The sequence below is a fragment of the Primulina eburnea genome, chromosome 3 (assembly GCF_022965805.1).
Source record: "Primulina eburnea isolate SZY01 chromosome 3, ASM2296580v1, whole genome shotgun sequence".
Classification (NCBI taxonomy): Eukaryota; Viridiplantae; Streptophyta; class Magnoliopsida; order Lamiales; family Gesneriaceae; genus Primulina; species Primulina eburnea.
Genome location: NC_133103.1, coordinates 23,532,601 through 23,555,543, shown reverse-complemented (window position 1 = coordinate 23,555,543; position 22,943 = coordinate 23,532,601). Strand labels below are relative to the sequence as shown.

At 42.0% G+C, this 22,943-nt stretch overlaps 2 protein-coding genes and 1 non-coding gene across 3 annotated transcripts; 2 read left to right on the top strand and 1 right to left on the bottom strand.

Annotated features, from left to right (window-relative positions):
* Positions 1–12,935: 12,935 nt before the first annotated feature.
* LOC140827134 (uncharacterized) lies at positions 12,936–13,559 on the top strand. Its single transcript, XM_073189741.1, has one exon. The coding sequence runs from the start codon at positions 12,936–12,938 to the stop codon at positions 13,557–13,559; it is 624 nt and encodes a 207-aa protein (XP_073045842.1).
* Positions 13,560–15,864: 2,305 nt separating this feature from the next.
* LOC140827133 (uncharacterized) lies at positions 15,865–16,658 on the top strand. The gene is made up of 2 exons (XM_073189740.1): positions 15,865–16,002; positions 16,116–16,658. The coding sequence occupies exons 1-2, from the start codon at positions 15,865–15,867 to the stop codon at positions 16,656–16,658; spliced, it is 681 nt and encodes a 226-aa protein (XP_073045841.1).
* Positions 16,659–22,363: 5,705 nt separating this feature from the next.
* Positions 22,364–22,469, bottom strand: LOC140828719 (small nucleolar RNA R71). The gene has a single exon (XR_012117287.1). It is a non-coding gene; the product is annotated as a small nucleolar RNA R71 (small nucleolar RNA).
* Between the last annotated feature and the right edge of the window lie 474 nt (positions 22,470–22,943).

Below are 22,943 nucleotides of genomic sequence, written 5' to 3'. Positions count from 1 at the left end.
CCAAGTTATGCAAAATTTTTGAAAGATATCTTAGCAAATAAGCGGAAGCTAGAAGATCATATGACGGTGAATTTGACCGAAAATTGCTCTGCTTTAGTTCAAAACAAGATGCCTCCTAAGAAAAAAGATCCAGGGAGTTTCTCTATACCTTGCATTATTGGTGACATTAATTTTCATAAAGCTCTATGTGATCTTGGTGCGAGTATTAATCTGATGTCTTTTTCTGTGTTTAGGAGACTGGGATTAGGCGACCCCAAGCCAACTAGGATCTCGTTGCAGCTGGCTGACAGATCTGTCAAGTATCCACGTGGGATTATCGAAGATGTTTTGGTGAAAGTGGATAAATTTATTTTTCCTGCAGACTTTGTGGTACTTGACATGGAGGAAGATTTAGAGATGCCTTTAATCCTAGGGAGACCGTTTCTGGCTACAGGGAAAGCACTGATTGATGTTGAGGAGGGGAAATTGAGACTGAGAGTTGGAGAAGAAGAAATTATTTTTGATGTTTTCAATACTCTCAAGCACACAATGCACAATGATAGTTGCTTTCGTACTGATGTCTTGGATTCTCTTGTTTGTGATTTTGTGCAGGATGGATTGAAAGAACCATTGGAGGCCACTCTCACTACTGTAAAGCAGGAGGACGAGCTAGACGAGGAAAAGATGGAGATGGTAGCTCATTTGAATGCCATTCCACCTTGGAGAAAGCAAGTGAGGCTTAGACTAGAGGAATTGGGAGACAGAAAAGATTTAATGCCTCAAAAGTCAAGCCTAGAGGAGCCACCTACTTTGGAACTCAAACCACTACCTCCACATCTCAAGTACGTATATTTAGGAGAAGATAATAAATTGCCTGTTATTATTTCCTCTTCTTTGACAGATGATATGGAGAGTAAGCTCATGGGAGTCCTTAAGGAGCATAAAGGAGCATTCGCTTGGAAGGTGTCGGACATAAAAGGGTTAAGTCCTTCGATCTGCATGCACAAAATTCTGATGGAAGATAAATACTCACCTCTAGCACAACCACAAAGGAAACTAAATCCAAAGATGCAAGAGGTAGTAAAAGCTGAAACCATTAAACTTCTGGATGCAGGTATTATCTATCCTATCTCTGATAGTGCGTGGGTAAGCCCTGTGCAATGTGTGCCTAAAAAGGGTTGGATTACTGTTATTACTAATGAAAAAAATGAGTTGATTCCCACTAGAACTGTTACGGGTTGGCGTGTGTGCATAGATTATAGGAAATTGAATGATGCAACCCGTAAAGATCACTTTCCCTTGCCATTTATCGATCAAATGATTGAACGATTAGCAGGTCATGAATTTTATTGCTTTTTAGATGGATATTCGGGATACAATCAAATCACAATTGCACCTGAGGACCAAGAGAAAACTACTTTCACTTGCCCTTATGGTACTTTTGCGTTTAGGCGTATGCCCTTTGGTTTATGCAATGCACCTGCAACATTTCAAAGATGCATGACCGCTATCTTTCATGGCATGACTGAAAATTTCCTTGAAATCTTTATGGATGACTTCTCTATTTTTGGCTCATCATTTAATGAATGTTTAGAGAATTTGAACTTGGTGTTAGTTAGATGTGAGGAGAGCAATTTGGTGTTGAATTGGGAGAAGTGTCATTTTATGGTTCAAGAGGGGATTGTGTTAGGACACAAGGTATCAGAGAATGGAATTGAGGTTGACAAAGCCAAGGTGGAAGTAATCAAAAACTTACCCCCACCTTCATCAATAAAAGGAGTTAGAAGTTTCCTAGGGCATGCTGGTTTTTATAGGCGTTTCATTAAAGATTTTTCCAATATTGCTAAACCTTTATCCTCTTTGTTGATGAAAGATGGTGAATTTAATTTTGATTCTACTTGTCTCCATGCATTCGAGATACTCAAGGAAAGCTTGGTGACAACACCTGTTCTGACTGTCCCTGATTGGGAGTTACCGTTTGAGGTGATGTGCGATGCTAGTGATACAGCTGTTGGTGCGGTGCTGGGTCAAAGGAAGAACAAGGTATTTCATACCATCTACTATGCAAGTAAGACTCTAAATGATGCTCAATTGAATTACGCTACTACTGAAAAGGAGTTACTTGCTATAGTATTTGCTTTCGACAAATTTCATTCATACCTTGTTCTGTCTAAAGTAACTGTGTATACAGATCATTCTGCCCTCAAATACTTGCTTGCTAAGAAAGATGTGAAACCTAGGTTAATTAGGTGGATTTTATTATTGCAAGAATTTGATCTCGAGATTCGAGATAAAAAGGGTGTGGAAAATGTAGTTGTTGATCATCTGTCTAGGCTTGAGCATGTTAGAATTAAGGGCGTTGATGATGATATAGATGACTGGTTTCCTGATGAACAATTGCTTGAGGTAAAGGCGTGCCCTTGGTATGCCAATTTTGCAAATTTTCTTGTCACGGGCACACCTCCACCTATTCTATTGTTTCACCAAAGAAAGAAATTCTTTTCAGACGTGAAATATTATTTTTGGGAGGAACCGTTTCTGTTTAAGATATGTGCAGATTCCATGATACGAAGATGTGTGGCAGAGGAGGAAACCAATCAAATTCTGAACCATTGTCATGACCGTGAGGTAGGTGGTCACTTTGGACCCATACGGACGGCATCTAAGGTACTTGAATGTGGCTTCTATTGGCCAACTCTTTTTAAGGATGCTCGTTTGTATGTTCTCAATTGTGATTGATGCCAACGCACAGGTAATATTTCCAACCGTCATGAGATGCCCTTAAATAATATTGTTGAGTGTGAGATATTTGATGTGTTGGGGATTGATTTTATGGGTCCTTTTCTTGCATCTTTTACAAAGAAATTTATTTTGGTGGCAGTGGAGTATGTATCGAAATGGGTGGAGGCGGAGGCTTGTGCCACTAATGATGCACAAGTGGTGTTAAAATTTTTGAAGAAACATATTTTTAATCGATTTGGTGCACCACGTGCAATCATAAGTGATGGTGGCACCCATTTTTGCAACAAAATTTTTGATAAACCGTTGGGCAAATATGGTGTCACCCACAAGGTTTCCACTCCATACCATCCCCAAACTAGTGGACAAGTTGAAGTGTCCAATCGAGAGATTAAGAGGATTCTAGAGAAGACGGTCAATGTGAATAGGAAGGACTGGTCCATTCGGTTAGATGATGCTTTGTGGGCTTATCGTACTGCTTTTAAAACACCTATAGGCACTACACCATATAGGCTACTTTTTGGTAAAGCATGTCATCTACCAGTAGAATTAGAGCATAGAGCATATTGGGCGACCAAAGCACTAAACTTTGATTTTGCTCTTGCAGGTGAGAAATGATTTCTGCAGTTGAATCAGTTGGATGAGTTTCTAGGAAACGCTTATGATCTGGCACTATCTTACAAGGAACGCACCAAACGAGCCCCTGATAAACGCATCATAAGAAGGGAATTCAAAGTGGGTGAAGCGGTGTTGTTATACAATTCTCGCCTACAACTCTTTCCGGGCAAGCTAAAGTCAAGGTGGTCAGGACCTTTCACTATAGCCAAGGTGTTCCCATCAGGTGCAGTGGTGTTGCATGATGGCAAGGAAGGGACGTTCACTGTGAACGCTCAAAGATTGAAGCACTATATCGGTGGCACAATTGAGCCACAAATTGGAGTCACTCGGCTCCATGACAGTCATTCAGGACATGGGTGAAAAGTCGAGATCTAGACTGTAAATTGAGAACTACTTCTACTCCCTATGTTGATTTTATCTTTTAATCGCATCATTTGCGTTTAGGTAGTTGCATGGCATAGCATTCATTGTTTTTATTTTTTTATTTATTCATTTTTCGAGAATGTCTCGCTAGGGCGGTCAAAACTGACCGCCCCAGCGAGCCCTTGCTTTTTTTCAAAAACATAGTTGCCGAAAACGCCTCGCTAGGGCGGTCACTTTTGACCGCACCCGCGAGCGATTTTTTAAAAAAAATGGTTTTATGGCGAGAACCACTCGCTAGGGCGGTCCAAAGTGACCGCCCCAGCGAGAACTCGTATTTTTCAAATAAGTTCGAGGCGAGAACCCCTCGCTAGGGCGGTCAAAACTGACCGCCCCAGCGAGCACTCGTATGTTTCAAATAATTTGTCACCGAAAACTACTCGCTAGGGTGGACACTTTTGACCGCCCTAGCGAGTCGCGCAGACTATAAAAAAATTTTTTTTTTCCCCTTTGTTCCCCACTTCGAACCCTACTCCTCCTCCTCAAATAATCGGTGCCTCCCTTGCTCTTTTGTGCTAAAGACCTTTATTTGTTGATTTTTCAGGGCAAAGACTCGATCTTGCTTTCTACAATCCACCCGGAAGCATTTAGACTACAATTTTTTTCAACTCCGGTCATCTTCCACAAATTCCGGCGAGCTTCTCCGGCGACCTTCAACAATTTTCCGGCGGTTGGATACTTTGTGCACTCCACTCTCTACATGGCACCCAAAAGATCTAAGATAACTCATGGTGCTTCTAGCTCTCGGTCCACTCCGTTTATGTTTGTGAATGATAATGCTAGGGAGAGATATGAAAATGCTAGACTACATAGGAAACCAATCCCTGAGCGAGGATTTAGCTCGTCTATTATCCATCATTTTGCGGAGTTCCTAGTAGCAGGAAGAGGGTGGAATGCCTTTGTGGCGCAACCGAACGCAGCAGTGGTTCCGGTTGTGCGTGAATTTTATGCCAATGCTCCGGAGGGGAATGAGCACAAGGCATTTGTGAGGGGACGTCTAGTCCCGTATGATTCCCATAGTATCAATGACATGTTGGGTCTACCGCTGGTGGATGATTCGGTGTTTCAGGCGTGGGTGCTTAACCCGGATTATGATTTGATTATTCGCACACCCTGTTATCCGGGCACCACGTGGAAACAACCGGGGACGTATATGGTTTTTCTTGAAAAATTTTTGAAAGTGGACGTGGCATTGTGGTATGAGTTTTTGTCTAAGAGATTGATGTCGGTCGGTCATACGAGTGATGTGCAGCGTGAGCGGGCGGTTGTTCTTTATGCCATCTATACTGGGATGGTGATTGATGTGGGCAGGCTCATTTTCGGACAGCTTAATATGTGTATAAACAGCAGCAATTTGGCTTTTTACTTTCCGACGATAGTGACTGAGCTGTGTGCCCGAGCGGGGGTGATATTTGCAGATGATGACGAGTGGTTACCGTCGATGAGAGCCATTGATGAGGCTCTTTATAGAGCGAAGAGGGAGAAAAGACAGGCTGAGCTGCCCGAGGAGGTAATTTTCGATTATGGGGGAGCAGCTCAACCACCTCCGGCCTTAGGACATGCACCACCACCTCCGCAGCCACGCCGCTGTGCCATGCGAGATCGCATCAACGAATTGGGCGCTTGGGCCACTTATCAGAACCAGTACCAGGCAGTTAATCAAGCTCACATTCAGAACATCGAATACCTGGTGCATGGGATCTCATCTCATTTGGGCATCGACACTTCCGGCCAGCCACCTCCACCCGGATACCCGCCACCCTTCCATTTTCAATATGATTACCCTATGCCGCCACCAGCTGACGAGGGAGTCCCACCGCCTGAGCATGACGAGGAGGATGATTTCTGACCAGGGGAGTTTACTGTTTCCCCTTTCTTTTTATTCTTTTTGCTTATTCTGTCGTTGCATTTGCATTCATGAGTTTTTTTTGGTTTTTAGTGTTTGTTTCGTTTTCTGCACTGAGAGCATTGCACAACTCTAGTATGAGGGGGGGTAGATTGTTTTGGTTGTTTAGTTAATTGGTTTAGTTTCGTTTCATTTCTTTTGTTTGGTGTCGTTTATGGTGAGAAGACATAGTTTATGAGCCAATGATGATGTTGAATTGATAGTTTACAAAAGTATTGATTGGGTCACTTCGTGAATGGTACTCTTGATTGTTAAAGCATGAATTTTGGTACAAAATTTGAACTTTTTGAGCACATATGTGTGGGGACTAGAATTTTGTAGGAATAATGGTGAAATTTGAAAGTTTTGTGTGGTTAACTTGAAAGGCACCATTTATGAGTTGATTTAGCATGTAAACCCGTGAAAATAAGTCGCTAATTGGGACCTTGAATGAGAAAATTTTATTTGCCTTGAACTTTACATTTACCTCCTTTCCAATGCACTGAATTAAAATGTCATACTCCTAACCAGCTGTAATCCAAAATATTATATTCTTAGCCTAGGGAGTACATGTGTGAAAATTAAGCATTTAAAAAAAAAGAAAAAGAGAAGAAAGAAGGAGATGTAAGGTGAGGGGGAGCCGAAATAAAAGGAATGAAATTCTATTCCTAGGCTAAAAGTTGGAGATGTAAGGAGACGAGGAAAGTCACACGAAAAGTCTTGACGATTGCACAATGAAAATGATCGGTGTAGTCCCAACTTTTAGCCACTTGAGCTTATTTTCCTTCTTTTCGACACCCTTATCTGCACTTAAAAGTTGAATAAAGTTCAATTTATGGCTAGTGATAAATGGACACGGGGATGCATGCTAGTGAGTCTTGTATTGAAGTGTTAATTGAGTGACTCGCATGATTTGATAATTGATCTATTTGAAGTACGAATGACTAGACCCATCATGACACACACACACACGTTCAAATTAGTGTCGAGATTTATGTGTAGATGAGAATGAGTATTCGGTTGCGATTGACTTGATTATGATTGGTAGTGGGAAAGTAAACTGAGGCATGAACATAAACGTTGTTAACTCACCATTGACATTTACTTGTGTTAGTTATTTCTTGTTTGAGTAATTTTGTGGTTGTTGAGTTTGTTTAGTATCTCGTGCTTTAACCTATTTTACTCGAGGGCGAGCAAAAGGTTAGTATGAGGGGGTTGATAGGACTCGTTTTTACGTGTTTTTAGTGTTGGTTTTGAGTCGCATTCATGCATCATATTAGTTTGTTTTAGTTTAATTTAGCATTTTTCTAGCATTATTTAGCATATGACTGATCTCGTTTAGTTGGTGGTTATTTTGTAGGAATTGAACCAAAAAGTGGGAGAATATTTGCCAAAGCATCGAGAAGGACTCGCTAGACCGCCCCAGCGAGCATGTTGGTCTGGCCGAGGAGTTGTTGCGCAAGCGTCTCGCTAGGGCGGTCAAAAGTGACCGCCCCAGCGAACCCAGGGACATGGCCGAGGAATTTTCTGCGAGAACCTCTCGCTAGGGCGGACACTTTTGACCGCCCTAGCGAGCCGCGAGATTTGAAAAAATTTGTTTCATTTTTTATGGACTCTATCCTACACCATAGACCTAATACACGAGGGGGACGCCGTTTTTCAGACTTTATCATTTTTTTCATCATATTTTTCTTGAAGAAAAGTCTAGGAGCAAAGGAGATTTCGAAGACCTCGAGATTTCCACTCGTCGTGGCCGTCATCCGTCGTCATCTTTAGTATTTTCATTATTCAGTTTTTAATTCTTAGATTGTTGTTGGTTTTTATTATGAATTTTAGTAGCTAAACTCTAGATTTGTTGGGATTTGAGGGGATCCTACCCCGTACTCGTTGTTTAACATTATTTATCGACGGTTTTATTAGTGATTTGTTTATGCTATTGTTCTTTCTTGTTTCAATCGAAGCCTAGCTAACTTCCTTTGATTATTTCATGTTGTTAATGATTTCGATAGAATAATTAACAATAGGATCGAATAGTATAGACCACGAATTTACAATTTTAGTAGATATACGGAATTGGATACGTGTCGATAGCGATAATTCACCCGGATGAAAGCTAGTGGACTCCATGGAACGTAATGCAATCTTGAACTGTTAAATAATTGAGGTACTTGATTACTGCATGTTTATGATTAGTATTAATATAGCTCGACAGAGTATATTAATTAGTCTAGAGAATTCCGTCGAATGCACGATTAAAAGTCGAGTGTAATTATTTAAACACGAGTGGTAGGTGAACTGAAAATTCCCAACAGATTCGTTTCTCATTTGATTTTAATCCAAATTAATCATTGCTTTCTTTGAAATGTTTTCTTTGCATTTTAATTAATTTAGTTATTTGATATACAGTAGTTAATCATCAACTCATTCTATCGTTGCTAAAGAGTTTTACTTGAAAATAAAAATATTGTAACGCAGTCCTTGTGGATCGATACTCGTATTCACTTACGTTTATTATAACTTGACTATCGTGCACTTGCGATATTTAAATCGAGCGTTCAATTATAAAATAAATTTTGGGACTATTCACTGTGCAAGTTTTACTCGATCAGAGGGGCACATGGAAATTCATTAATGTTGCATGGTTTTCCCATATTACGATGACTAATTCATTGTATTTTTGTACGCTTCTTTCATTGGTATGAAAACGACATCGGATTACTGGTTTTGGTTGTTGGCCTGTTTATTGCCTATTTTGACCTATTTATCTGTGAGTAATCGAGGCGATGGCTGTTTTTTTCGAAGTACTATGATTTTGGTACAAGTGTATATGAAAATTCAGAGCTTTCCCTTTCCCTTCCATAATTCTCGACCAAATGGTTGATGGCTTAATGGTTGATCAAATCTGATGGATTCACCTTCTGAAACAAGAAGTTCTGGTCCAGGAGGTTTTATTTCTCAGATACAATGCCGTCCATCCGTTGAAACGTCTGTTTATTCGTTTTCTTAAAAAATATTAGAATTTTTTTTTTAAACTCCCAAACTTTCGGCCTATACATATATATAAAAATACTTTTACACCATTTTAAAATAAATCATCCAACTAGTATTTGAAAATCCAAAGAGAATAGTCAAAACCAGAAATTGTAAAACGTTTTACTAAACCTAAAAAACAATAAATGTTGAAAAGTGTAGCTCATACTAAACATCTCAAAAATCTCTCAAAAGCCTAAATAAAATGTCATAAAAATATTTAATGTAAAATCATAGACTTAAATGAGGAAAATAGAAGCGCTGATCCTCGGGTTATGTGCACCGACAGTCCAGCAAGTCACCCATCAAGACCTCCAATATCATAGTTATTAATATCTCCTGCATCATATACACCTAGTGAGTCTAAAGATTCAACACATCATATACTTGATAACAAATAATACGTAATACATTTAACATATAACAATGAAAAATACTTGTACTTAAAATATCATTTTCATAATAATGCATAAACTTTAAACTTAAACATTTTCATAAACATAATCATATTAACATATTTATATTCATATCCATATCCATATTCATGTTCATGTTCATGTTCGTGTTTGTTGAATTTAGATCGTGATTGTGACTCGCTTAATCGTATTGGGCGATGGATCCATCTAGAGTAAACCACAGTACTGGGCGGCGGCGGACACCAGCGACGCTCTCACCGGTCAACTGGGCCCTGGCCAACGTATTAACATATTCGTATTCGTATTCGTATCCGTATCCAAAGAAACACGATCGTCGGGCTCTCAGTGGAAACATAACCCTCACGATATTTCCAACATATCACATATTTAGTCACAATCCCTTCACGTCCTTCAACATGTCGTATTTCAATCATTTAATTAAAAACATTCATATAATATCATTTTATTTTGAAACCAAGCATGCAACATATCTTTTAAATGTCCAATTTAAACCTTTAATAAATCTTGAGCATTTAAAATTCATAGTTTAACATATAAACATTCTTAAACATCCATAATCATTGTAAATAATCATATCAGCATATAAAACAACATTTAGGGTACTACCATGACATTTACTAATTTTTCGGTGTAAAAAGACCGTTTTACCTTGGTCGTGACATTTTACGTTTTTGACTTTTTTTTGATTTCTTTTACTCTAACTTGTCCCAAATAATTATTTAAGCTTAGATTAAAATTCTCATAATTTTATTAAGATTAAAAACTAGGATTTTTAATTAATTCATAATTAGACGTTTTGTAGGCGTTTTAATCCCCAAAAATCCCAAACTTTAATATAAAATTCATAATTTCAAAAAACAGTCTTTTTATATTATTTTAGCCCTTATGAACCACGACTTGACCCCCCGTGAGCCATGGGTTGATTTATTTCCCAACTTAAAAAACCTAAGCGCTCGAACCTCAACCATCTTTGAACCAAGGCGATGTTTAGTCGAGTCTTGCTTGAACCATCATGAGACAACCCCTTCCTAGACCACTTAGGAACCCACTGGATGTGAGCTAACCCACAGGACCCGAACCCAGACCCAAATCAAAGCTTGCAAACCCCAACAACTGCTGCCGAGAACCCCCTTTGGTGGAGGATTCTTCATGTTTTTTTAGGATCTAGCCAACTGACTTAGCCCCTGGACCTAACCCTTAAGCACTCTCTTAGGACCCTAAGGTCGCACCCTAGCCTAGCCCGAAGACCCTAGACTGAGCCCCTTAACCCTACTCAAGCTCTGAACCCTGCGCATATCTGATTCCTTTCTCGCGTAGGAGTCCTCGATGGATAGGACTCCTCCCAGCCATCTAAGCTCGCGTCCTAGCATTGCTTGGACCCTGCTCCTGCCTTACCCGTGGTCTTAGCTCGGTCTTGGTCTCAACCAAGCCCCAGCTAAGCCATCCCTCGTGAGAACCGAACCTTATGATCAACATAGGCCAGGTTTGGTTCCAACTTGTGTTCTATTCAAGTTGCAGTGTGTTGTGTAGTTCTAGGACACCTTAAATTCGTGTAAAACAATACCATAACACTTCCTAATCATGGCAACCCCTTTATGCACATAAAGAACACAATTTGGATCAAATTGAAATTTCATGTTATATGCAAAAACAACTTGAACAAAAGTGTCACTTGTTTTCAATCTTTTCATGCATAAAATCTTAATATGGTGTAATGATGAGTAAATGGAGAATATGACATGCCTTTGCATAATTAACGCACGAAATACCGTTGACGATTTGCGAAGAATGGACAAGAACCTTGGCTTGAATTCCCTTTGAGCTTTTTCCGAAAATTTCTTCTAATTTGTTGTGTTGTGTGCTGTGTGATATGGTGTGCAATTTCAGAAAAGTGGGCGTGTGAAGTGTAGGATTTTGGGGAAGGTTTACCATATTTATATACTAATTAATTACTAACAAGGCTTTAGGCCTATTAAGCCAACAATTTAGGCCCATTAGTCTTAATTAAGATTTAATCAAAATATGATAATAGTTTTGTTTAAGTAAATTTGTGAATTTATTTCCCGGGATGCCAAGAAGTTCGTATTTTTGTTGAAATATCAACACCGATAAAATTTACGTCCCGGCGTATAAAATCACCTCAAAACTCCTTATTTTCAAAAATATGAAAAACCAACACTCATATTTTAAATAATTAAAAAAATTATTTAATAAAAACATTTTACGTTTTTCCGTCCTCGGTCTCCGTTCTTCGATCGCAACTTTAATAATCCTTAAAAAATACAGTTTTATGCACAATGACAATAAAATCCTATTTATCATATAATCATGCATGTCACATCATCAATTAAATAATTAAATCAATTAATTACTTATTTTCATATTTCCTAGATTTGCATGCAATTGGATTACGTCGTCTTAATTTTGGACCTTACATCCGTGGTCCATTTAGATTTTCATGATTCGATGTATCCGTTTTGTGCATGAAGATGCAAGATGTATCCTTGAATTTGAATGTAAACATGATTTATTGTATATCATTTATTCATTCATAAAAATGAAAAAATATGGAAAAACGAAAGAAATTGATACCCCTGTAAGGGCCCGGGTCATTATTGACCTGGGATATCAATTGGATAGCCCAGATCAGAAGCCAGCTTCCCGGGCACTTCACTTCTTCCCGGGCACTTCTCCTCTTCTCGGGTAGTCATCATAGCCCGGGCTCTCATATAAGTACTCGGGTAACCAACTACCCGGGTCATCTCGAGAATTGTACCACAATCGAGTATGATTGATACAGACCGTCTAATCTGTGAGAACAAATTGGGCTTGGAGTATCCTAGAAGCCATCAGAAGCTAGAGTATGAGCAACCGACTTGCCATACTGAGTAGGTGGCACGAGAATCGAGGTACCTACCCCATTTTCTACTATAAATAGAAGGTATACTTTTCATTTACTGATTCTGAAATCTTTGAACTCTCAAGCATTATATATATTTTCTCTCAAATATTGCTTATGTTCATCTTCAACCTGGTTACTTTAGCATCGGAGTGGCTATGTCGGACACCCCTCCGGCGCCCATTCACGAGTTACTTTCTTGTTTGCAAGTGTTAGTCCCAGCAATTACCTTCACTCAAAATTCTCAAACATTATAAATTGTTGATTTGATTCGTTAGAGCTCCTTACCCAACTCACCTATTTCAGCGAGATCACATCATTGGCGCCGTATATGGGAACTTGAGTTCAAGACGTTGATATGGCTCGTACCAGAATAACCAACCAAGATAACTCTCGGGCCCCGGAAGATGAAGGGCAGACTTCGAGGCAAGTTGATGTTAATAATACTGGGCCAAACCTCATTACCATGACCCTGAATGGGTTGAAGAAGATTGTATCTGATGTTGTAAAGAAAGCTATGGCCATGAAAGAAATTTCTCAGCATGTTACACCACCCGAAAACAGACAGGAGCAAGAGCAGGAGCAAGAGCAAGAGTTGAGAGAGGAAGAGGAAGCAAGAAGAGAGGACGAGGAGTCCAGCGCCGGGTCCAAATCTCCCACTGTGACGGAGGAGTTGTTAGAGTTGAGACAGAAGATGAAGGTGCTGGAAGGTCAGTTGGAGAGTCGGGGCACTTCCCGGGTAGTCATCAAGGGATGCCCATTTGCTGAGTTCATTGTCCGGGAACCTCTTCTCGAGAATTTTAAATCGGCCAAAATAAAAGACTTTGATGGCAATGCAGATCCTGAGGAACACTTGGCCAGATTTTAGAACGTGACAATGCTGCACTGTTACACTGATAGAATAAATTGTAAAGTGTTCCTAACAACGATGGTAGATTCAGCCCAGAGATGGTTCGAAGGATTGTCCCCTCAAAGTATACATTCCTTCAAAGACTTCCAAAAGGTTTTCTCACACCATTTCAGTAGCAGCAAAAAGTACAAAAAGACTGCTTTCAGTCTTTTCGAGGTCAACCAAAGCCCGGAGGAGTGTTTAAGGGCTTATATCAGAAGATTCAACAGAGTGGCTTTGGATGTTCCAGCTTGTGCCACTGAAACAAAGACTACCGCATTCACCCAGGGCCTGAGGGAGGGTGAGTTTTTCAAATCATTGACCAAGAAGCTGCCCGGAGATTTCGAGGACTTGTTGTCCCGGGCAGAGAAGTATATTAATATGGATGAGGCTCAGAATCAGAAGAGGGAGGCTGTTAAGAAGGAGAGAGGAGATCGGGTGTCAAAGCCCGAGGAGAGGGGACAGAAGAGCGGTAATCCAGGGCACTTTTCTAATCACGTGCCTTTGAATATTGCCCGGGAGAGGGAGATCCAAGAATGTAGCAGAGACTTGGACCCGGATCATCAATTACCCCGACCAGAGAAGAGAGGATTTTGCTCTCTCCACAAAGTGTGTTACCATAACACCGAAGACGGCAAGACACTGAAGGGAAATTATGTCTGACCTTCCATCCCAAGACCTAGTCACAACAACAAAGAGCCGAGATTGCCACCTTGGACATCTCGGAAGCCAGGATCCAATGCCCAAGGAGGAGGTACGAGAAATATTCCGAGGGAAGAGCCCGGGAGAAGAAGAGAACTCAAGTTTGAAAGAAAAAAGAATTCACCCCCTGCTACGGGGCTGATAAAAATGATATCAGGAGGCTCTATTGACGGAGACTCTAACCGGGTGAGGAATTCGAGAAGTAGGAGAGAGTGTATGGAGGTAGAGGGGATGAGGAGGAATGAGGCGGTCATCAGTTTTGGCCCGGAGGATTTGAAAGGGGTGAATCTACCCCACAATAATGCCCTGGTTATTCAAGCCCGGGTGGCAAATTATGACATTCTGAGAGTCTTTGTTGACTCGGGCAGCTTTGTAAATATAATTTTTAAAGATGCCTTTATACAGATGGATTTGCAGGGCTATCACTTGGAAGCTGTGAAACTGCCCTCTTTGGTTTTGCTAGTCATGTAGTCTACCCGGAAGGGGAGATTGTTTTACCATTAACTCTAGGCTCTCAGGAACTCAAAAAGACGGTGATGACTTTCTTTCACTGTGGTGGACTCCCCCTCATCTTATATTACCATTCTAGGGAGGCCAGCTATGAACGAGCTGATAGCTGTAGCATCCACTTACCACCAAAAGATAAAGTTTCCAGTGGGAACCCGGGTAGGAGAAGTCCGGGGAGATCAGCCATCTTCTCGAAAATGCTATGTGGAGGCAGTCCGGGCTGATCAGAGCAAAACCAAGAGGGAGGGGAAGAAGGCAAGGGTGGATGAAGTTGGAGGAAGAATGTTGGAGAAATGGGAGGTCCATTTTGTAGCAGAAGAGGAGCGGGAGATGGTAGAAGTCGGACCAGGCCAGCAAATCCGGGTGGCTCGGGACCTCAGTGTATCCACACGGATTAGTTTGATTAACTGTTTGAAATCTAATATTCATGTGTTTGCCTGGTCTCAACAGGAGTTGACAGAAATTTCTCTCTTGATATCGGAGGACCAACTCAATATCCTCCCGGAATCTCACTCGGTGAAGCAAAATAAGAGGCACTTTGGTCCTAAAAAGGACAAATTTATTGATGAGCAAGTGAAAGTACTCCCGAAGGCCGGCCACATTCGGGAAATTCAATTCCCTACCTGGCTCTCGAATGTAGTATTGGTGCCCAAATCTATCGGGAACTGGCTCATGTGTGTAGACTTCCGCGATCTTAACAAGGCTTGTCCCAAGGATCATTATCCTCTGCCCCGTATTGATCAATTGGTGGATTCCACATCGGGCTTCGAATTACTGAGCTTCATGGACGCATACCAGGGGTATCATCAAATCCCCCTGGCCAAGAGTGATCAAGATAAAGCCAGCTTAATCACCTCGGGAGGTACATTTTGTTACATTGTAATGCCTTTCGGATTGAAGAATGCAGGGGCTACTTACCAGCGTCTGATGAACAAAGTCTTTGAGAAGCAGCTGGGGCGAAACGTGGAAGTCTATGTGGATGATATTCTGGGCAAGTCCCAGGAGGTTGCGAGCTTTATTGTTGATCTGGAGGAAACCTTTGCCACTCTCGTGCATTACGGGATCAAGCTTAACCCTGCTAAGTGCATTTTTGGCGTAAAGAGTGGCAAATTCTTGGGATTTATAGTGACAGATCGGGGGATCGAGGTAAATCAGGAGAAAGTCAAATCTGTGCTATGAATGACATCTCCCCGATCTGTCAAAGAAGTACAGAAGCTGACCGGGAGGATTGCTTCCCTTTCTCGATTCATTTCCCGGTCAGCACATAGGAGTTATCCTTTCTTTCAAGTCATGAGGAAGGCCCATCAATTTTGATGGGATGAGAATGTGAACAGGCCTTCCAGGACTTGAAGATTCATCTTGCAGAGCTCCTTGTATTGGTAAAGCCGGAGCCCGGGGAGAAATTATTTGTTTATCTGTCTACTACAGAGTATGCTGTCAGTCAGTTCTGATAGAAGAAGAAGGTTTTGATCAAAAGCCTGTTTATTATGTCAGCCATGCTCTGAGAGGACCCGAGCTCCGATACAGTGGAGTGGAGAAAATTGCTATGGCCTTGATCATTACCGCCCGGAAGCTAAGGCCCTATTTCCTGTCACATCAAATCATTGTTCTTACCAATAGTCCTCTCGGTAGGATTATGACTCACTCTGAAGTGTTCGGGCGAATGATCAAGTGGACAGTAGAGTTGGGGGAGTATGATATCGAATACAAACCCCGGGTTGCCATCAAAGCGCAAGCTCTATCTAATTTTTTATCCGAGATGGTCCAACCCAATGAGGAGGAAGTATGGAGAATATTCGTGGATGGGGCGTCTAGCCTTGTAGGGTGTGGAGTAGGGGTTGTAATAATATCTCCCCCGGGAGAAAAGATTAAACTAGCACTGAAGATTGGCTATCGGGTAACCAACAATGAGGCCAAATATGAGGCTGTTCTGGCTAGTATTCAAGCTGCCCGGGAAGTCGGGGTTCCCGGATTATTCTATATTCTGTTTCACAACTCATTATTCAACAGATAAAGGGTTTGTATGAAGCTAAGGATGACAGGATGCTAAAGTATTTACAGCTCATCAAAGCCCGAGTAGAAGTTTTTGCGGATTGGGGTATTGAACAAATACACCGAGAGGAGAATAGCGAGGCAGATACTATGGAAAAAATGACTGCTTCTTTGTCAGAAGTGAGCACCCGGGAGGTCTTGCATGTTTCCCGGTTGATCCTTTCTACTGAGGAAGAAATGTTACTAGAACCAGAAGACTCCTGGATGACACCTCTGATCAAGTTCATTGTAAAAAATGAACTGCCCGAGGACAGAGCCCAAGCTCAGAAAACTAAGAGACAAGCTCCCAGGTTTGTTCTCCTAAATAATATTTTGTATAGGAGATCATTCCAGGGACCTCTTTTAAAATTCTTATCTGAGAAGGAGGTGGATTATGTCCTCCGAGAGATTCATGAAGGATGTTGTGTCGAGCACCTCAGAGGAATGTCTTTGGCCCGGAAAACAATGCTTGCTGGTTTCTGTTGGCCGACTTTAAGTCAAGATGCTGCTCGGGTGGTCTAAGGCTGTGAGGGCTGTCAACATCACTCGAATTTCAAGAACAGCCCGGCCACTCTCATGAAGCCTATCGGGCATCTTGTCCCTTTGATCAATGGGGCATAGATATTGTGGGTCCTTTCCCAATTGCCCAGGCTCAAAAAAATTTCTTGTTAGTAGCTGTGGATTACTTTTCCAAGTGGGTAGAAGCTGAGCACTTGGCAAAAATCACTGAGCAGGAAGTTTTGAAGTTTCTATGGAAGAAGATTGTGTGCCGGTTTGGAGCGCCCAGAAGACTAATCTCAGATAATGGGAGACAATTTTAGGGCAAAGGAATTACGTCATGGTGCCGGGAAATGAAAATCACTCAATATTTTACCTCTGTTGCATATCCTCAAGCTAATGGTCAAACAGAAGTTGTCAATAGAAATATTGTACAAGCACTGAAGACGAGACTACAAGGCAAAGGAAAAGATTGGGTGGAAGAATTGCCCAGTGTTCTCTGGGCTTACAGAATTTTTCCCAGGCACCTATTCATGATCCCCGGCCCAAGGCTCCCTACCTTGGTTCTTAAAAGCCCAGGGCACTACACCCTGGCTCGGGGCACCACACCTCGACCATTCCCAAGTCCCGGGACATGATCCTTGGCCCGAGGCTCCGTACCTTGGTTCTTAAAAGCCCAAGGCACTACACCCTGGCTCGGGGCACAACACCTAGACCATTCCCAAGTCCCGGGACATGATCCCCGGCCCAAGGCTCCGTACCTTGGTTCTTAAAATCTCAGGGCACTACACCCTGGCTTGGGACACCACACCTCGACCATTCCCAAGTCTCGGGACATGATCCTCAGCCCAAGGCCCTGTACCTTGGTTCTTAAAAGCCCAGGGCACTACACCCTGGCTCGGGGCACCGCACCTCGATCAGTCTAAACCCAGAAATATGCTCTCTTGCCCAACTTTTCTACTTAGTATACACGCCAAGGTTTTATATCTGAGTTTTAGGTTGCTTACAGTCACTTGCGGAGTATGAGGCATTTTATTCATTACGGGAATCAAGATCCCGGATACTTATTTGAAGTTACCGGTTAATTCGCAACATTTAGAAAAATTTCTGGTTATTTACAGAAAAATTTCTTGTTATTTACATACAAGCAGTTATATCAGCCGAGTTATTGAAGTCTTATCAAGATATGATTGCAGAGAAGATAAGGGGAAATGAAAATTTTCATTAATAAAAGCCCAAAGGCCGAAAGATTACAAGACAGGAAAAGACAAAAGAAAAATACAAATCCTAGTCTATATCTACATGTTCAGGCCCGGGCTGCTTTTCTCGGGTCGCCTCCTTCTCCTCCTCGCCATCCTTGGGAAGGGATGCAATGGACAGACCAAAATCATGAAAATTTTCCTTATCTTGGGGTAGGAGTCCGGCTTTCTCAAATTGTTCCCGACATTTTTCAAAGCCGGTCTGAAAAAGAGGGTAGGCCTTGTCTACCACGACCTTTTTAAACTCAGGCAATTGGAGGAAGGAGGCATGCCATTGGTTTTTGTTGTACTCAACCAGGGCCAGAGTGTTCTCGGCCTTCTCTGCCCGGGAGCTTCTCTTCTATCTGCTCGGAGAGAGCATGGTTTCTCGCCTCCGAAACGGTTAAGGTGCCTCGAAGGTTTTCTTACCGGATGACAGCCACGGTAAGATCTTCCCGAGCCTTTTCTAGTGCCATTTGAGCCGAATCCAAGGAAGCATTGAGGATGGCAATTTCCTCTTCATGAAGCTCTTTAGCCAGGGCAAGCTCCCCGTGCAATTGATCTTGGATTTTTTGGGCAGCCTGGGCTTGGTGGCCTTTCTTGGTAGCCACTGCCGCCACTTCCTCAAAAGCCGAGATCATCATTTGGGCAGCCTGTACAAAGCAAGTTAATAAAAAGAGAAAAGAAAAGAAAGGAAAGGAGAATGAAGAAAAGGGCTCACAAATAGAATTCGGTTGGATCCCTCTAGAAACCGGGCAGCAGGCCCAGAATTCTTTAGAAAGGCCTCCTCTTCAGGAGTGAGCATGTGCTTAAGGCGCCAAATGCCCGTTGAAGTGGCCCCCTCTAGGAAGATGACGGGCCAGGTGGGTTGATCAGTCAAAAGAGGATCTTGGGGAGGCTCCTCTGTGGATTGTTGCCGGGGAGGGGTGGCTGACCGAGTCGCTTGGGACGAGTTTTGGTCCAACTCTTGGTTAGACTCACCCAAAGTCCGCTCCGGGCTTGTGATAGCCTTTCGCTTCCTCTGGATGAGGGGAATATGGTCTTCAGGGTGTTCCCGGGATTAATCCCGGGTCGCCTCTTCTTGTTGGGTCTCCACCCGATTAAACTCAGCCTGCCGAGCTGCCTTCTCCTCGGCCTGTTTCTTCTCTAGAGCAGCTTTCCGGGCTTCAAATTTCTTCTCTTTGGCCGCCTTTTCAGCCGCCCACTTTTTGGCAAAGGCCTCTTGCATTTTGTAGTTATCTACACAGGAATAAAAATGGGTCAGTACGAATGGCAAGTATTAAAACTCTAAAAACAAGATTAGGATATCAAGAATTACCGAGTTGAGCGCCCGATACAGCAACCTGATCAATTACCCTGTTCAAGGGGTCATCAGCCCAGGCACTCAACCCGTATGCAGACAAGTTCTCATCTGAAATAAGAATAGAGGTGGAAAATTTCTGGCCTTCCACCAAATCTTGGCTTCGGGTGTAGAAGTCCTCGAATTTATAAGCCCGGGGAAGGGTAGGTTGCTGAGGAAGGGAAGGAAGAAACCCGGTCAAACAGGGAAGAGGACCCTAGAGTTGAATATACAAAAATCATCATTTCCATCCCTTGTGGGAAGAAGGAATGTCATCAAGGAACCGAGAATTAAAGCGAGCAGTCAAGGAGAAAGCATTATCTCCAAGCCTACAGGAAAAATAATAGTGGAGTATCAAGGGGGAGATGGCTAAATTATTCATTTGGAAGAGGACGTAGGTTTCAGCCATAATCCTAAAAGAGTTGGGGTGAATTTGGTTAATGGGCACGCCAAAAAACTTGGCAACTTGGATATAGAAAAGAGGGACAGGGAATCGAAGACCATTTCTAATTTGGTCCCGGAAAAAGGTAGTATAGCCCGGTGGAGGGTTGTTTGCCCTGTCAGAAGCCTCGGGAATTATAATGGAATAGGAAGAAGGAATGGACTCCAAAGTTCGAAGTTCCTCATCCACCCCCAAGCGCAAAGTGCTGCTCATTGAGGAGAACCAAGGAGCTCCCGGGGCCTCAGAAGAAGGGTGGTCAAAAGCCCGGGCTTTACCCTTGCCCTTGTCCTGCTTTTGGACTCGGGAGGTGCCTGAGGAAGAAGGTTTTGAAGAAGAAGTTTTCTTTTGATGGGTGATGGGTTTTTTAGAAGATCGAACACGATGGGGAGGAGAATAAGGAGAAGAATCAGAGCGCATCGCGGTGAACTCGTCACTGGAAGAGCCTCGCGCATTCTCTCCAGATGTTGAAGAAGTTGAATTAGACATAACTCGAAAGAAGAACTTACAAATGTGGGGAAGAAAAGATGGCTGAGGATCGTCGGAGTTAAGTACTCTGTGCGGAGGAGCTTCGAGAGAAAAATTTGCAAGGGCTTTGATAGAGGTGGATTTTACTTGTTTTTCATATCGTGTTTTGTTGCATTGTGTTGCATTTATCACTTAGATTTCGTGTATTTTGTGTTGTTTTAGCATAATATATGTCTTTGTGTCGCTCATGTGTTTAGTGGCGAAAATGCAGGAGATTTGCGAAGAAACTGAAAAAAAGAGGAAGAAAGTCGAGAGACCTCCGCCCGGGCGCACATTTGCATCCGCTCGGGCGCGTTCAAGCTCGGAGAAAGAATTTTTGCGAGAACCATCCGCCCGAGCGGATATTTACATCAGCCCGGGCGCGTCAAAGAAAAGAAAAAAGATGAATTTGTGAAGACCCTCCGCCCGGGCGGAAACTTACATCCGCCCGGGCGTGCCAAACAAAAATAAAAAGGCAAGATCTGGGAGAGTTATCCGCCCGGGAGGAAACTTACATCCGCCCGGGCGCATTCGTATTTTTGGAAAAAATAATGGACGATTTCTTCCCTTAATTCTGAAGAGGGAAGAGATGGTAGGGGCATTCAGACAGATTCAGAGATTGTTCTTGAGCCGCCGCAAGTTTGGAGAGCACTTTGCGCTTGGAGTGAAGATTTGAAGTTTTCCGGGCGTCGTTCTTCGCGTTTTTCGTCAACTCTAGTATTTCTAACTTTGTTTTCATCTTTTAAACTTTGTTTTCTTGATTTTCAATTATGAATTCTAGTAGCTAAACTTTATTATTTGCTGGGATTAAAGGGGATCCTACCCCGAATGTTGATTTGAATTAATTTATATTTCGATTGTGCATTATTCTTGATTTTACTACTGTTTTACTGTGTCATTAAAGCGTAGCTAACTTTAACGACGTTTTCATATCACGAGTGAGTTCGAGAGAATAACGAGTGATAGGATCGAGTAGTATAATCCGCGGATCTACAATTTATATAGATATATGAAATTGGATACGTGCCGATAGTCATAGTCCTTAGGGTCGAAAATTAGGGGATTTCATAGATCGAAATGCGATTTGCTCTTGATAAATAATTAGAGACATTTAATTACTTCATTGAGTAGAATTAGTATGGCATAGCTCGAGAGAATATGTTCAATAGATTAGGAAATCTTGTCGGAAGCGTATATCACGATCGAACGAATTGATTAATAAACGAGGGGTAGGTGAACCGAGATTCCCAACAAATCCATTTCTCATTGAATTTTAACTCAACATTTTAGATTAAATTCTCATTCATTACTTGTTGAATAATTTTAATTGCATATTTATTTGAGTATAGCAGGAATAATCACACAACTCAATTTTCGTTGCTAAATGTTAAATAACTGAAAATAATAATTGTTAAACACAGTCTTCAGTGGAACGATACTCGTACTCTTGTACACTATATTATTACTTGACATCGTGCACTTGCGATTAATTTTGAGCATGCAAAATCATATTTTTATTGGGGATTTTACTGTGCAAGTTTTGCTCGATCAAGTTTTTGGCGCCGTTTCCGGGGACTGTTAATCTACAATTTTATTTTTTTGGTTATTTTCTTTAGCATTATTTCATTTGTCTTGAGCTAACACTCCATATTTTATTACAGATATCCCTTCCAGTGCATGCCAAAGTCACTTGACGTGGAGCTTGAGTTTGATCCTGAAATTGAAAGAACTTTCCGAAGGCGGAGACAACAACAAAGACTTAAAGAACTGATGGAAAGACACGAGCAAGAACGTGGAGAGGAACAGCGTGACAATAGACAAGTTGAGATACCACGCCGCATACCGATGCTGGAGTATGCCCAGCCTTCTTTTGAGGGTGCACGCCCTAGCATTGTGAGGCCTATCGTGCGGGCAAATCATTTCGAAATCAAGCCAGCCATAATCCAGATGATTCAGAACACGGTACAATTTGGAGGAACTGCAATGGATGACCCAAACACGCACATCGCGGATTTTCTTGAAATTTGCGATACTTTTAAATTCAATGGAGTTTCTGATGATGCTGTTAGGTTGCGTTTATTTCCTTTCTCCTTACGTGATAAAGCTAAAGCGTGGTTAAATTGTTTGCCTGTAGGTTCGATCGCTACGTGGGACGACATGGCGAAAGCCTTTCTCATCAAATACTTCCCTCCCTCCAAGACCATGAAGCTGCGGGCAGACATTACAACATTTGCTCAATTCGATCAGGAATCTCTATATGAGGCATGGGAACGCTTCAAGGATCTACTACGAAGATGCCCACATCACGAGTTACCACTTGGGTTAGTCGTTCAAACATTTTATTATGGTTTGCTTACTCCTAACCGTACTATGATAGATGTGGCTGCATGTGGAAACCTGTTGAGAAAGACCGCGGAGGAAGGATATGAATTGTTAGAGGAGATGGCTGCTAGCAGCTATCATCCTCAATCTGAAAGGAACAACTAGCGGAGAAGTGCAGTAGTTCACCAGGTAACTGATTTTTCTGCTATTACTGCACAACTTGATGCTTTAAACAGGAAAATAGACAGCTTGAATGTGAGTGGCACGGCGATGCATCTTCAAGAGATATTCTGTGAAAAGTGTGGAGGAGAACACTATGTGAAAGACTGTCAAGATGGAAATCCCTTCTAAGTGCAAAATGAGGCGCCAGTGAATCAAGTGGGAGTCCAAAACCGCCCAAGGAATGACCCTTATTCGAACACATACAATCCTGGGTGGAGGCAACATCCCAACTTCTCATGGGG